Raw genomic sequence first — 14,087 nt, forward strand, 5'->3', positions numbered from 1 at the left:
ATGAATTGGAAAAATGTGTCTTACTCTAACAAAGGAATATCATCAACCATGATGATGAACAAGCAAAGTTCATCCATTAAGTCGTCGTTTGTTGGAGTGACAAACGGCGAAAGGATAAATGATTGCGAGATGAGCTCAACTTGTGATGATGAGTTGGATGCTTTGGGTTTGTTAGGAGGTCTTTCGATGATCATACAATCGGTGGGATCCGTGTTGGTTTCATCATCATCCAAGTCTTGGTTTCTTATATCATCATCATTGAATTCAGAGTCGACTAAAATGACAGCTAATTTTGTTCTAAAATCTGTCATATGAACCTAAAGTGAAGCAGTAACAAGACTTAGTTTTCAAATAATGATACAACACAAAATAATTTGTATCATGATACGATGCAAAATATACCTGTTCGGGAGTGTCAGACAGACTATCTCCCGTGAAGTACTCCATGAAATATAACATCCACAGACCACAAGATGACCTGGATGATTACAAAAATTAGATATGATTAATAACAAAAATATTATATTAATAAAAAATATTAGTATTATAAAATGATGTTGACCGAATCACAAGTCATAGCAGACACGCTCAATTAAAAAGGAATTGAACAACGATTGCCGCTAATTTAAATCAAATGACCAAAAGGACTATCAATAAAATAATTGAATTTGTCAATGCATATTTTTTATTATAAATCAATTGAACAAATAGGCTATCAATAAAAATTGAATTTGTCAACGCATAATTTCTTTGAGAGGAACTCATATAATTATTACTTCACCAAATGGGTTGTCGATCATAAATATTAAAAATAAAACAAAAGGCACACGGCCGATGATCCATTTGATCGATGATATGTTTAATCTGAACGACATATTTAGGCCACACAAAACAAACCAGAGGTTGGATTGCAAAAGAAAAGAGAGGAACCAGAGGTACACCAATAAGGAGCTGCCACAAATGAGGAGCAGCCGGTGAAAAGAAAAAAAAAGGGCAGCCGGTGCTAAGTATCTCAGTCTCTCACCGCACACTAATGAGGAGCAGTCGCTTTCTCACAACAGGATGTGTGTGTGTGTGGTGAGACGGTGAGAGACAGTCACTTTGCTTTCTCCGCCGCACGCCGCCGGCCGCCTTCTTTGGAGCAGGGCGCACGCCGTCGGCCGCCTTCTCTGGAGCAGGGCGCATCCTCTCCGGCCACGACGTCTTCTGGCGCCCCCTCCCCGCACCACCACCACCACCACCACGGCCTTGCCCCGTCTCCTATCCCCATGATGGCCTTGCCTCGCCGGCTCTTATCCCCACCACGGCCTCGCCCCGCCGCCTCCTCTCACCATCGCGGACTTGCCTCGCCGCCAACCCCGTGGATCTTCCCTACATCGACTCTGCCGCCGCCATCATACATCCCCAGAGCAGATCGAGATGCGAGCTGCTGGACACGATGCATGCAGGAGCAGGCATCTTGAATTGGACCGAGATCCAGTGCGTCGACCTCACACAGTCGCTCCGGGAAGGAGTTCGCAGCCTACGCTCGGTTGCTGAAGGTATGCTGTTCGATTAGATGTTGTTAATGCACCTACGATTATCAGTGGGGATTTAGTCAGGTGACATTTTTTAGGCAACCATGTTGTGATAAAGCTTCTTGATTTGTGGATTTGAATTCTGGGTGGCTTAATTTGTCACTATCAGCTAGCTCTAATTGATGTTGAGTCTTTGCTTTTTGAGACGTTGTAATGTCGCAACCAAGTTGGTATCTGCACTGTTTCTATCAGAAATACATGTGAGTCCATTCTTTGACATCTGAACTTTGCTGATGCTTATTCCGTTGTATGCACAACAGGCACCTTCGCCACATTGTCATCCATTTGTGAGATGTTTCTGTTTCTCCATGTTGGCATGGATGCATTGGATATAGAGTAGTGGAAGATTGTTAGCGGAACACATATACAGGTATGCTATATATCTGCTTCTTTCCATATGTGTAATAACATATTTGTTGTTCAAATGTATAATATGCAGCCCAATGAAATGTATCGCCTTGAGCACCATTATTTAGGCCAGATCTCATGAGAGGTGTTGTGTGAATTGCATTGGCATACAATAAGGTAAAGAATTGCATTGGCATACAATAAGGTAAAGAATTGCATTGGCATACCAAATCTGTTGGTCAAATGTGCTTCAGGAATGCTATGCAGTGAAAAAATAAACATAATAGCATACCTGCGCTGTTAAGCATAAATGCTTTGAGTTATAGTAGGAGGCGTACCCATCCGTCTGAAGACTGCTCTTAATATATTCTTCTCTTTTCCATGTTGTAACATCGAGATCAGTCCACTTATCGGATTTTAATTCCATGTGCTTGGATGCATATTTGAATAAATCCTCTAGTCCTTCTAGCCGTTGTACCAACAAATGGAAAAAGTATAAGCATCACAAGTGAGAAATAAGAAAAAAAGGTTCTTAGAAAAGATGGGGGAGTAGGACTAAGTACTAACCGTATCGGCGAGGTCCTTGCGGCTCATGTAAGGGCCTAGCGAGTCGAGCACTTGGACACATTTTTTTCTGGCATTTATAACACATAGGTACCAGTGAAAGTCGTCGTTGTTTATTGGAATGTATATCTAAAGAAAATGATTATTTTAGTTGTACTCGTATGTGGACGAATCAGTCGTTCTTGCTGTAATTCATAGAAATATGTAGAAAAGTAAGACTAACCATATCGTTTTCCAAATATGCTTTGGCTCTGTTTAATACCCATGCTGGTGCAGCATCCATGTCATCTGAGGGCAGATAGCTACCGATCTTCATCATCTTAGAGATGCATGCATTCTCTAAGAAATTTTGGTCAAATCTGGTCAAACTGTGGTCAAACTATGGTCAAATAATGGTCAAACTAATTATTCAAGAAATATTAGTGTTACTAAATAATTATTGTTTTTTAAAACAATAGTTTCAAACTCAAACAGTAAAATGTGTCACTTCATGCTCAAGCTAAATTCCTGAGGGTTAATAGGATTGACAACTTACTATTGTCAGGAAAACAACAAGTGCAGACTTTGAAACGAGGGAGAACAGAATCTGGAAGTTAAGCGTGCTCAGGCTGGAGTAGTGAGAGGATGGGTGACCGTCCAGGAAGTTAGATGATTTGGAATGATGAGGGGTGATAAATTGAGCAGTGACGAGGGGTGGTGATTAGAGATTAGAGGTTAAAATAATTCAGAAATTTGAAAATAAAAAAAATTCAAATTTTTTTAAAAAAAAATCATAAAATTTCCTTTAGTCCCTGTTGGTGTTACCAACCGGGACTAAAGGTGGAGCTCCACGTGGCCGCGGCCTTTAGTCCCGGTTCGTGTAAGAACCGGGACTAAAGGGGAGAGGCATTAGTAACGACCCTTTAGTCCTGGTTCAAAAACCGGGACTAAAGGGCCTTACCAACCGGGACTAAAGCCCCTTTTTCTACTAGTGACAGAATCGTAGATCCATATAGTGTGTTGGGACATCTCTAGCAAGCTGGACGTCGTGGCACGCTAGTATCCTGACAGCCATGTTAAAACAACCAGCATCCATGTACTCATCATTCTTTAATATGTTCTTTAATTGTCTCAAGTTCAAACTAATAGGATAAGGTTGAGAGCTTTTCACCCATTCGCTCCTGTGAAATGGGAATTCTATCAATTATAATTATACAAGAGTAATAATTTATTATAAACAAAAATGAATTGGAAAAATGTGTCTTACTCTAGCAAAGGGATATCATCAACCATGATGATGAACAAGCAAAGTTCATCCATTAAGTCGTCGTTTGTTGGAGTGACAAACGGCGGAAGGATAAATGATTGCGAGATGAGCTCAACTTGTGATGATGAGTTGGATGCTTTGGGTTTGTTAGGAGGTCTTTCGATGATCATACAATCGGTGGGATCCGTGTTGGTTTCATCATCATCCAAGTCTTGGTTTCTTATATCATCATCATTGAATTCAGAGTCGACTAAAATGACAGCTAATTTTGTTTTAAAATCTGTCATATGAACCTAAAGTGAAGTAGTAACAAGACTTAATTTTCAAATAATGATACAACACAAAATAATTAGTATCATGATACGATGCAAAATATACCTGTTCGGGAGTGTCAGACAGACTATCTCCCGTGAAGTACTCCATGAAATTTAACATCCACAGACCACAAGATGACCTGGATGATTACAAAAATTAGATATGATTAATAACAAAAATATTATATTAATAAAAAATATTAGTATTATAAAATGATGTTGACCGAATCACAAGTCATAGCAGACACGCTCGATTAAAAAGGAATTGAACAACGTTTGCCGCTAATTTAAATCAAATGACCAAAAGGACTATCAATAAAATAATTGAATTTGTCAATGCATATTTTTTTATTATAAATCAATTGAACAAAAAGGCTATGAATAAAAATTGAATTTGTCAACGCAGAATTTCTTTGAGAGGAACTCATATAATTATTACTTCACCAAATGGGTTGTGGATCATAAATATTAAAAATAAAACAAAAGGCACACAGCCGATGATCCATTTGATCGATGATATGTTTAATCTGAACGACATAATTAGGCCACACAAAAGAAACCAGAGGTTGGATTGGAAAAGAAAAGAGAGCAACCAGAGGTACACTAATAAGGAGCTGCCACAAATGAGGAGCAGCCGGTGAAAAGAAAAAGAGGGCAGCCGGTGCTAAGTATCTCAGTCTCTCACCACACACTAATGAGGAGCAGTCGCTTTCTCACAACAGGATGTGTGTGTGTGTGGTGAGACGGTGAGAGACAGTCACTTTGCTTTCTCCGCCGCACGCCGCCGGCCGCCTTCTTTGGAGCAGGGCGCACGCCGCCGGCCGCCTTCTCTGGAGCAGGGCGCATCCTCTCCGGCCACGACGTCTTCTGGCGCCCCCTCCCCGCACCACCACCACCACCACGGCCTCGCCCCGTCTCCTATCCCCATGACGGCCTTGCCTCGCCGGCTCTTATCCCCACCACGGCCTCGCCCCGCCGCCTCCTCTCACCACCGCGGACTTGCCTCGCCGCCAACCCCGTGGATCTTCCCTACATCGACTCTGCCGCCACCATCATACAGCCGCAGAGCAGATCGAGATGCGAGCTGCTGGACACGATGCATGCAGGAGTAGGCATCTTGAATTGGACCGAGATCCAGTGCGTCGACCTCACACAGTCGCTCCGGGAAGGAGTTCGCAGCCTACACTCGGTTGCTGAAGGTATGCTGTTCGATTAGATGTTGTTAATGCACCTACGATTATCAGTGGGGATTTAGTCAGGTGACATTTTTTAGGCAACCATGCTGTGATAAAGCTTCTTGATTTGTGGATTTGAATTCTGGGTGGCTTAATTTGTCACTATCAGCTAGCTCTAATTGATGTTGAGTCTTTGCTTTTTGAGACGTTGTAATGTCGCAACCAAGTTGGTATCTGCACTGTTTCTATCAGAAATACATGTGAGTCCATTCTTTGACATCTGAACTTTGCTGATGCTTATTCCATTGTATGCACAACAGGCACCTTCGCCACATTGTCATCCATTTGTGAGATGTTTCTGTTTCTCCATGTTGGCATGGATGCATTGGATATAGAGTAGTGGAAGATTGTTAGCGGAACACATATACAGGTATGCTATATATCTGCTTCTTTCCATGTGTGTAGTAACATATTTGTTGTTCAAATGTATAATATGCAGCCCAATGAAATGTATCGCCTTGAGCACTATTATTTAGGCCAGATCTCATGAGAGGTGCTGTGTGAATTGCATTGGCATACAATAAGGTAAAGAATTGCATTGTCATACAATAAGGTAAAGAATTGCATTGGCATACCAAATCTGTTGGTCAAATGTGCTTCAGGAATGCTGTGCAATGAAAAAATAAACATAATAGCATACATGCCCTGTTAAGCATAAATGCTCTCAGTTATAGTAGGAGGCGTACCCATACGTCTGAAGACTGCTCTTAATATATTCTTCTCTTTTCCATGTTGTAACATCGAGATCAGTCCACTTATCGGATTTTAATTCCATGTGCTTGGATGCATATTTGAATAAATCCTCTAGTCCTTCTAGCTGTTGTACCAACAAATGGAAAAAGTATAAGCATCAAAAGTGAGAAATAAGAAAAAAAAGGTTCTTAGAAAAGATGGGGGAGTAGGACTAAGTACTAACCGTATCAGCGAGGTCCTTGCGGCTCATGTAAGGGCCTAGCGAGTCGAGCACTTGGACACATTTTTTTCTGGCATTTATAACACATAGGTACCAGTGAAAGTCGTCGTTGTTTATTGGAATGTATATCTGAAGAAAATGATTATTTTAGTTGTACTCGTATGTGGACGAATCAGTCGTTCTTGCTGTAATTCATAGAAATATGTAGAAAAGTAAGACTAACCATATCGTTTTCCAAATATGCTTTTTCTCTGTTTAATACCCATGCTGGTGCAGCATCCATGTCATCTGAGGGCAGATAGCTACCGATCTTCATCATCTTAGAGATGCATGCATTCTCTAAGAACACACTTCCACCTGACCTTACTTGTAGATGCTCCGTAAAAATCATGCAATTTATGTACGTATTTATGACCTACAATTAAAAGTATACATAGTATATTAGATGACACATACTTCTAATCAAATAGCATCTCCATGTCCTAATATACTTACTTCATCGCCAACCCATTCTTTGGGAGATAGAAGAGATAGTAAATGTCTTTTTTTTCAGAAATGCATCGCCGATGCTCACTACATTTCTTTCTTTACTTGGTTCGGATCTGATTTTTTCTATAACGGACCAATCATCGCCAGTGCTGGCATAATCTGTCACGATGGCCATGATAACATTTAATGATAATGAACACAAAAACAATAATATAGCAGTACAAGGACATTAAAGGTTTTGGTCTGTGCCTTGTGGAGAAACAACATAGTCTTGTGCCTTCTTAGGCTTGTTATGCCGTCGTATATGTTTCTTTATATGCACGGGCATTGTTCGTCCTCTATAGTTTGAAGCCCTTCCGTGGCGGGTGTTTGTGCTAATTTCTCGTCCTCAGTTGCCACCATTTGTTGACTTGTTTTGTTGTGGGTTAACTTCTGAAAACAATATTAAAAGAATTACCCGTATGTAGGATATAATATAATTAGAATAATTTTGGAAGAAATAGTTGGAAAAGGAAAGTCACATTTGTATGTTCAGAATCTTTGGCCTCTCTGTTTGCTATGTTTTCTTCAAGAATATGTGTATATTCTGGGCTCTCCGTGCAATTATTTTTCTCCACTTCATTATTGTTCGGTATTTCACTTGATTCGTCATCTCTGGGTAGCTGAAACACATGGTAGTATAATATTATAACGGATAGAATATCTTTTTGATATGATATTGTACTAAAAAAATTACAAAGTGCTCTGTGGCGTTAGAATTAAAATAGTAATGACATGTGGAAAGAAAACTTGCCTCCGTGGACTCGGGATATGTATCCTCCTGTACGGTCTTCACCTCATCAATATGCATATTCTCTGTATCCTCCATAGTAGAGTCTTCTTGTATCACCTGTGCCGACTCATAGTTTGTATCCTCGTCTTTCTTTATCACCTTTTCAACCTGCATATTATCTATATCCTCATCCTTTGCTACCTTGTTGATGTCATCCTAAAAACCCAAGTATGACACTTTTAGATAGGAGGAAACCTTGCATAGAAAGAACAGAGATATAATGTGTCTTTACCATTTCGATAGCATGGACAGTAGTACCGGATCTGGATGGAGATTGACTCGCATGTGGCACCGGTGACGGAGGCGCAGACATGGATGAAGACGGTGCTTCACCAAGGGCAGATGTGTGCGGCTCAGTGGAGAGACTTGTTGTGGAGGTATGTTGGGATGCGGCTGAGAGATCACGAGGGAGGATGGAGGAGAGGTGAAAGTAATGGTATCAGGCAATATAAGGCAGAATCGTGAGAGAAAGGAAACTACTATCGCGATAATTGGGGACTCCTGATTGCTATCATCCCCGGATTTATCTGAGGCCCCAGAATCTTATCTTGTGCTTTTTTATACTCACACAAAATATTGGAGTTATTTTCGTGGTACAATTTATATGCATAAATAGTGGGTTTGGCCCACCTTCCTTCTGTAACTGTGGGCTTAATTCAGAAAAGGCACACCCTTTTAATATTTGAGAAACTAATTTTTTCTGTTTGATTTGAAATTCAGCTGATGTATGGTGGTTGCCTTCTTGTACATGAGCTTACGACTGCGGGAGATCACGACTTGTTCTTTTGATTTTTTTGGTTCATCACATGATCCATCAAGCCAGCCAAGGCGGAGATCAGTGAAGAGGTGAAGTAGAAAATGGAATCGGAATAGGAGGCATATCTTCAACTGGTTTGATGCATGTTGGAAGAGGTATTCTCGCCCACTGTGGTTATCCACCAGTTTAGTCTGTTACATGACTTATATTCTTTTATTTATGAATACTGTACGCTATATTCTTTTGAATTTTTTTTCTGAAAAAAGAAAGCATGTGAGCTCGTGTGCTATAGATCCAGGAACGTCCTATTGGCAACATAGTAGTAATAACGCCTTTTAACTTCAATATATTCCAGGAATCTCAAGTCTTTTGCAGTTTTCGTTACAAATATATCATAGAGCATCTCACTTAGGCATTCAAGAACATGTTTAACAGAACATAATTTCGAACGAAAAATTTAGATAGTACAGGATACAGCACAAAGCGTTCCTTATTATGTATGATCTGACACCATGACGTAGCATCATTCCACCATCTTCTTCTCTTCCAAATAGGTTTACAAGTTGCACATGTGGAGACCAGTAACCACAGCAAAGCCTCAATTCTACTCAACAAGAATATTTGTCAAACCTGAATCAACAAAAACTGTTAAGTGATTAGTGCATGACATGAGATACGGCTACAAAAATGATAAGCTTGTAAGGAGCTAGTTTCATAAGCTGGTTTTGAAAGCGAACATAGTAGGTGAAAAGAAATAATAGAATAATGCACCTGCCTCGTCTCTCCAAAACATCTCTGTAGACAATGTTCTTGGTGCTTTTCCCGGATTTATCAACATCCTTGTTTGGCTTGGCCAAAATCTGTGTCGTATCTCTCGACACTCCTCTTGACAATGCAACATATAGCTGCCCAGTGAGAATACTGGCTCGGGAAGGTAAATGCCGACATTTGGGATGGTCTGACCCTGTGCCTTGTTAATTGTCATGGCAAAACTCAGGCGGATGGGGAACTGTTTTCTCTTAAGTTTGAAAGGAAGTGAGATGTCCTCTGAGGGTGACATAGGGATCCTAGGTATAAACACCCTCTTTCCAGCATGCTGACCACCAACAATCTCCGCATCGATTGCATTATCCTGAAAGGCTCTGATCATAAGCCGTGTCCCATTGCATAGACCATTATGAGGGTCGAGGTTCCGGAGCAGAATGACCGGACAGTTGACCTTTAATTTCAAAACATGCGGGGGCAAGCCATTTGGTGTGATTGAGTTCAAAAAATCAATTGTGTAATTATTCTGCAAGTCATCCTCAATTGAGTCAAAACTATGGTATAACCTTTCTTCGCCTGGAAACCTGGAGATCATCTTGTCATTCAGGTCATCGACATGATCGTTCTTGGTCGAAAGAATAGCACGTGCACTCATGTACTCTCTCGATCTAGCATTGGCCTGCAAAGATGGGAAGACATCTTCGATGAGCATGTTAATAGCTTTTTCATCCTCGGTATAGCCAATGACAATCTCGTCAGGGAGACGGACATAATCGTCGCTAATTGTCTCTTCAGTTCCATTGCCTATCCTTAGTAGGTATTCTGAGAACCAAGGATCAGCCTGCGCTCGCATATTGCGCGTGAGACGTATCTTGCGGGTCTTCTCCCAAAGATAGGATCTCAGAAGTGTAGCATCCGTGATCTGTGCTCTTGTCCCACGTGTCACAACGGGTAGGACCTGCCTGAAATCACCACCAAAGACAACAACCTTTCCTCCAAATGGCAAAGAACATTCCATTATATCCTGTAGTGATCTATCAAGCGTCTCAACTGCTTGTCGTTTTGTCATAGCGACTTCGTCCCAAATTATGTATGTGTGAATCATGTATGATAGTTAATATGAGCCAGAAATGACAACCATATGAACTGTTGCATCTGTAGGCTTGAAGTGGCGGTCGTAACACAGTCAGTTGGGACGACTCATTGGCAGAGTTGATATTATTAACATTTTCATTGTTAGAGACGACAGTATCTGGTGTTGTTAGTGAACATGGACCATGAAGTGGAGTCTGATCACTCATTACCACATCAACAGGTATGCCTGCATCAAAATTGTATTACCAAAGCCAGTTGCTGGCACACAAGAGCCGGTAGTATGTTTGGATGTAGGAGAACACATGACCTTCCACAACTGGTGCGTGTCGTTGCTGGGTGATAGCAGACTGCGCACTGGGCATATCCATAGTGTCAAAACCTGTCCAAAGGGACTTTTAATTAACATGAGTTTAGCTGTGATTAATGAAATGTATGATAAAGAACAGAGAAAATTGAGTAACCAGGCGACATGGCCACGGGTGGCTTAGATGGAGTGTTGGTTTCATTTAAAACCGCGGACATAGCTTTCTTACTATCCCTTGCCTCCTTTCTTTTTTTCAATATTGCATCCTTGTTTAGTGCATACCTCTCCCTTTCCCTCTGTCTCTTTAGTTCTTTTGGATCTGTTTTTTGACCTGCGAGGCAATGACATAGTCGGTACTTACATGATATTAGTAGCTAAGAGTAGGTGATATCTGTATTTACCTGAACTGTCGTTGTTCGTCAGGTCCTGAAAGGGATTACGTACCCCACTACGCTGAGATCCGGGCATATTGTCTTCTCAATGAACACTTACTGACCCGTGCCTCAACTCAGTTTGCTATGCAAATCATGATGTACTGTAAGTATGAAATTACAGGTTGTCAGATTAAAAGAACAATTCCCCATGTCTTATGTCTGACCAAAAGACGTGCAAATTCAGTTGATCTAACCTGTGCACTAGCAGGTACGGAAGTAGTCAGATGTCTTGGAGATCTGCTCGCCACCGGGGTGATGACACCGGATGTAAGGCAGCGCGCCGAGTCGAGGACGTCGCAGACACCGGGGAGAGGGCGGCGTGGCGACGACGGCGTATTGAGGAGAGTTAGGGCTGCAAGGCGGGTCGAGGGCGTCGCGTCGTCGCGGAGAACAGGGGCAAGGGTCGCGTGGCGAGGGCGGCCGGGCGGGGCGGAGCGAGGACGGCGGGGCGGCGTGCCGACGCGAGGTTCGTGGCGTGGTGGTGGCGTTGATCGCGGAGATAATGTTTATTCGCTGGATGGAGGTGTCATCGTTAGGATGTGTAGGAGCCTGGACGTGGGAGTCTGCCGGCAGAACATTTGATTAGAACCGTTGATCTGGTTGTAGTATGTTTGATAAAACGTGGACAGTTGCATGATAGTAAGTGGGTCTGATCGGACGTCTAGGGTTATCCTGTGTGCACTTTGTCGTGTGGATGTAGGGGAAGTCACATTTGGTCTTTTAATAGTAGTATAGATATAGATATAGATATAGAAGTATAGATATAGATAGTCGCCGCGCCCCATTCCCCATTGCTTCCCCATCGCCGGTGAACCAGCCGCGGCGGGCGCCTGACGTTTGAGTACTGCGAGCTGCGCAGCGCGGCCGTGCAACCCTGCTTCCTCAGCGTTGGAGTTAGTGCTGCCACAGCCAGCGATGAGCTTTTGGTGCTGCAATCAGTTGCGCCCTTCGACGATGGAGTTGTATCTGTGCACGCCGGAGCTGCCACCGGCGTTTTTGGGAGCTGCAAGGTTGGGTTTTTTTTCTTTGGATGCGATTTTTTTGCTGGAAGCGGAGATTTTTATTGCTGGAACCGAGTAAATTTTTGCTTCGAACATTTACCAGAGTTTCTAGTTGCTCGTGTCGTTTTTGCTGGAACTGTAGTTTTTTCTTGCTGGAACTGGTTTTTGGTTTTGCTTCATCTGACTAACAGCGTTTTGGGGAGCTACAAGGTTGTTTTGTTTGCTAGACACGAATTTTGCTGCAACCTGAGTTTTTTTTTGCTGGAACCTGACTAAATATTTGCTTCAAACGTTTTACCGGAGTTCTAGTTGCTCGTATCATTTTTGCTAGAACTGTAGTTTATTTTTGCTGGAACTAGGTTTTTGTTTTGCTTCATCTGACCAACAACGTTCTGGGCAACTACAGGGTTCGGTTGTTGCTGAACACGTTTTTCGCTTGAACCTGGGTTATTTTTGTCTAGATTCAGAGTGAATTTCTCCTTCAAACCTTTTACTGGAGTTCCTTGTTGCTAAGATTGTTTTGCTGGAACTGGATGTTTTTTTTGCTGGAACCAGTTTTTTATTTTGCTTCAAGTGACCACCGAAGTCTCTTTTTGGGCTAAGATGGGTTCTTCACTGGAACGGTGCAGGTCAACGACGACGAGCAAGGGCGGCGGCACCGTGCTATCATGGGCGGTGACCTCGTGTCTCTCCGGCGCAAGCACAACAGGCTACCTGATTAGTCTAAGTCACTGGCTAGCTAGTTTGTTGCTTTGGCAATTGTACGTAGATTCATGCAAGCAGAAACGCATCGGTCTAGGGGCGTGTTTGGTTGCCTGGGTGGCTTTCAGCTGCATTGCATGGAGGATCCAGGCTGAGCATGGCCAGGCTAAGGCGATGCAAAGTTGCGTCGTGATGTATGTTTGGTGAACTTGCATCATATGGCTGCATGCGGTGCTGTTTTTGTCTGAATGTCACTGAAATTGATGTGGAAAGAGGAGCACACAGCAGCGCAGGGCGACGGGATACAGGGAGGCAGGATCTCGATGGCTCCAGACGGTGGGCTCCTTGCTCCCGGCAGCACGGCGGGGCATGATCTGGCGCGCGGCAGCGTCACTTGTTCGCGGACGGCGGCGGCGCTTGATGAGAAGCGGCGGCCATGGGTCCTGATGGCGGTGGCGTTCTTCATCGGCGGTTGGACTTCTGCGAAGCCGTAGTGGCGTCCATGGCCGGCGGCCAAGCGCAGGAGGGAGTTGGCCGTGCATCAAAGGAGAGCCAGCGGGATCGTGTGGAGGCGCTCGTCGGCGTGGAGGCACGTGGAGGACTGAGGCCGGCGGCGGGGTGAGCACGAGCTGCGGGAGGCCCGGTCGATGGAGCCATGGGGATACGGGGAGGTGTGACGGCGGCGTTTGGGGAAGAGACGAAAGGAAGAGGAAAGAAAACGAGCGAGCGAGCGAGCCTGCATCCGAGATACGCTCGAATCCTGCGTATCCCTCAGCCTGGCTGAGAGACCCCTTTTTGCATCCACCGGGCCAGGCTGAAGGGCCCATGCAGTGTACCAAACGACCCAAACTTTGCATGGTGGATGCGGGCCAGATGCAACACAGGGAACCAAACACGCCCTAGTGCACCGATTATAGGATCTCGATTATATGAAAATACTATTTGACAGTTTTTTATCTGAGATGATTGACGGCTATTATATAACAAATCGCTCCATGACACGCTGCTTTGACCGATGATGGTGCACACGTATTTCAGTTTTCTGGTTGACCGAACAAACCAAATCGATAAATTTTGGTTAATAAGGTTCCTGGCAAGTTTTAGTGTGATTATTTTGGTTGTTATTTTACAGAAACCGAACTTCAAGAAACCCGAATGAACCAAACCATATAAACTGAATGCCCACCCTCGGAGCGGCATTTTTTATGTGAGGAGTCCGGCTTTGAAGCTGACTGGACCATGTAAGGAGGAAGGCGAGCAGGGTCTGCCTTGTTATCAGTATTAAGCAATGCAAGTGCCTTGTAAATATTTCGGTGACTCAGGTGAGGCCCTGAGCATCACTTGCTGACCTGAACTCGAGATGTGATGATCTTAGTTCAGTTTGTTGTACTGACAAGAGACTACTCTCGGTAGATCAATCTTGTGATGATTGATCTAATTCATCCCGGTCAGTGAGGTATGTTAAGAAACATGTTCACGATGCTAATTTTGAGATACCGATTGTAGTTGAC

General features: G+C 43.2%; 1 protein-coding gene and 1 long non-coding RNA gene across 2 annotated transcripts; both read right to left on the reverse strand.

The window, feature by feature from the left end:
- Positions 1–7,035: 7,035 nt before the first annotated feature.
- On the reverse strand, positions 7,036–7,479 carry LOC123119571 (uncharacterized). The gene is made up of 2 exons (XR_006458735.1): positions 7,208–7,479; positions 7,036–7,118 (listed from the first exon to the last, which is right to left on the reverse strand). It is a non-coding gene; the product is annotated as an uncharacterized lncRNA (long non-coding RNA).
- Positions 7,480–10,377: 2,898 nt separating this feature from the next.
- LOC123120289 (uncharacterized) lies at positions 10,378–11,003 on the reverse strand. Its single transcript, XM_044540263.1, has 3 exons — positions 10,841–11,003; positions 10,597–10,770; positions 10,378–10,514 (listed from the first exon to the last, which is right to left on the reverse strand). Exons 1-3 carry the CDS (start codon positions 10,905–10,907, stop codon positions 10,378–10,380), a joined length of 378 nt encoding a protein of 125 aa, XP_044396198.1. The 5' UTR covers positions 10,908–11,003.
- Positions 11,004–14,087: the final 3,084 nt, after the last annotated feature.

Source organism: Triticum aestivum, chromosome 5D (genome assembly GCF_018294505.1).
Source record: "Triticum aestivum cultivar Chinese Spring chromosome 5D, IWGSC CS RefSeq v2.1, whole genome shotgun sequence".
NCBI classification, from domain to species: domain Eukaryota; kingdom Viridiplantae; phylum Streptophyta; class Magnoliopsida; order Poales; family Poaceae; genus Triticum; species Triticum aestivum.